This window comes from Miscanthus floridulus, chromosome 19 (genome assembly GCF_019320115.1).
Source record: "Miscanthus floridulus cultivar M001 chromosome 19, ASM1932011v1, whole genome shotgun sequence".
Classification (NCBI taxonomy): Eukaryota; Viridiplantae; Streptophyta; class Magnoliopsida; order Poales; family Poaceae; genus Miscanthus; species Miscanthus floridulus.
Genome location: NC_089598.1, coordinates 30,666,149 through 30,667,743, shown reverse-complemented (window position 1 = coordinate 30,667,743; position 1,595 = coordinate 30,666,149). Strand labels below are relative to the sequence as shown.

At 38.0% G+C, this 1,595-nt stretch overlaps 1 protein-coding gene across 1 annotated transcript; it reads left to right on the top strand.

The window, feature by feature from the left end:
• Window positions 1–728, top strand: LOC136525821 (uncharacterized). The gene is made up of 4 exons (XM_066518681.1): window positions 1–71; window positions 151–264; window positions 348–389; window positions 470–728. Exons 1-4 carry the CDS (start codon window positions 61–63, stop codon window positions 726–728), a joined length of 426 nt encoding a protein of 141 aa, XP_066374778.1. The 5' UTR covers window positions 1–60.
• The last annotated feature ends 867 nt before the right edge of the window (window positions 729–1,595 follow it).

The window sequence follows — 1,595 nt, the reverse complement described above, 5'->3', positions numbered from 1 at the left end:
AAAAGAGGTTAAAGGAGGAGAGTTTCAATTTGGAGATGGATATAACTGCATGCTCACCACATGTTGCAGAGGTTTGTGTGAAGGGGAGCAATGGCTTTAAGCGTGTGGTACACTCATATATATATGACACTAATATTATTGTGCATGCAGGGGCTCACCAAGGAAGAAGAAGAAAAAGAATGAAGCTATCCAAGAATCACCAGATATGAGTATTGTACCTGCTGGTTCTACTTCAGGACCCACTCCGATGTATTTTCCTCCTAGGTAAGTACGTGGATACACAAATTGTTATTTTTTTTTGTTATACTTCAAAACCCACTCCACCTAAATTGCAACTTGTGATGCAGCCAAGGGTGCTCAAATAACTTGAGTTCTGGAAAAACTTCAAAGTAAGTTTATGTACATTATGTTAATTCTTCACATCTTTTGTTCTTTGCTGAATTTATAATTAAGATAAATGCATGTGTAGGTCTGCATGTGGTTCTAGCCAACCTGAGGTACTCTCCATACAATTTCCTTCTAGTGACACTACTCTGCCACCACCTGCTACCTCCAAGCCTACAAAAGAAGAGAAAGGAACCAGCAAAACTAAGTGCAAAGAAGCAAAGGCCACAGGGATGTCAAAGAAGGAGAAAGAATTGGTGACACCTAATAGTCGTGCAATGTGCACTAGAAGCAAGACTACAGAAAGTCCTACAATGGGCACTAGAAGCAAGAGAAAATCCTAGACTGAATATCTAGGTATGGAGGCTTATTTGCTGATTTTGTAAGCTGCATGTGAGCTGCATATACTTTGTTTGAGCCTGAAACTCAAACTGTTATTATGTATTAGAATTGTGGGCTTCATTGCTCTTAGAATTGTGGCTTCGTTGATGAAGAACTAATACTCATCTAATTTTGCTTGTGAGCACAACTGTAATGCTCTTTCTGGTATTGTAAATTGTTGGCTATCAGTACCATCTTGGACCATGGCCTTGTTTAGATTGAGAAAAATTTCAACCCGATGAATAGTAGCACTTTCGTCTTATTTGGTAAATATTGTCCAATCGTGGACAACTAAGTTCAAAAGATTCATCTCGTGATTTCCAACTAAACTGTGCAATTAGTTTTTTTTTTACCTACATTTAATGCTCCATGCAAGTGGCTAAAAATTGATGTGATGGAGAGAGAGTGAAAAACTTGGAATTTTGGGGTAATCTAAACAAGGCCCATATATGATGTAATGATGATGTGCAAGACTAATGCAATGTAATGTGTCATCTTGAGGCGCCTGAACCATTGTTATGCTTAAATTATGTGTCATCCATGTGCATTGAATGACCAATTAAATGCTTGCCTTGTCTATATAGTAGTAAATGTGTTATACATGTATTTTTATTCTCTTTTTTTGTCAAATATATATATGTACACTTGCTGTTAGATTTGGAATGAATAAATATTCAGTGCAATGGTACCTACGGGAATGCATGAAAATATGGTGCAATGGCATCCAGGGAAACATAGCAAAATTGTACTGTGACTCGGAGGGTAAAATCGTCATTTCTGCATGGAACCTAACAGCCACGTAACTGGGAACCAACGGAATGGCAACTGGG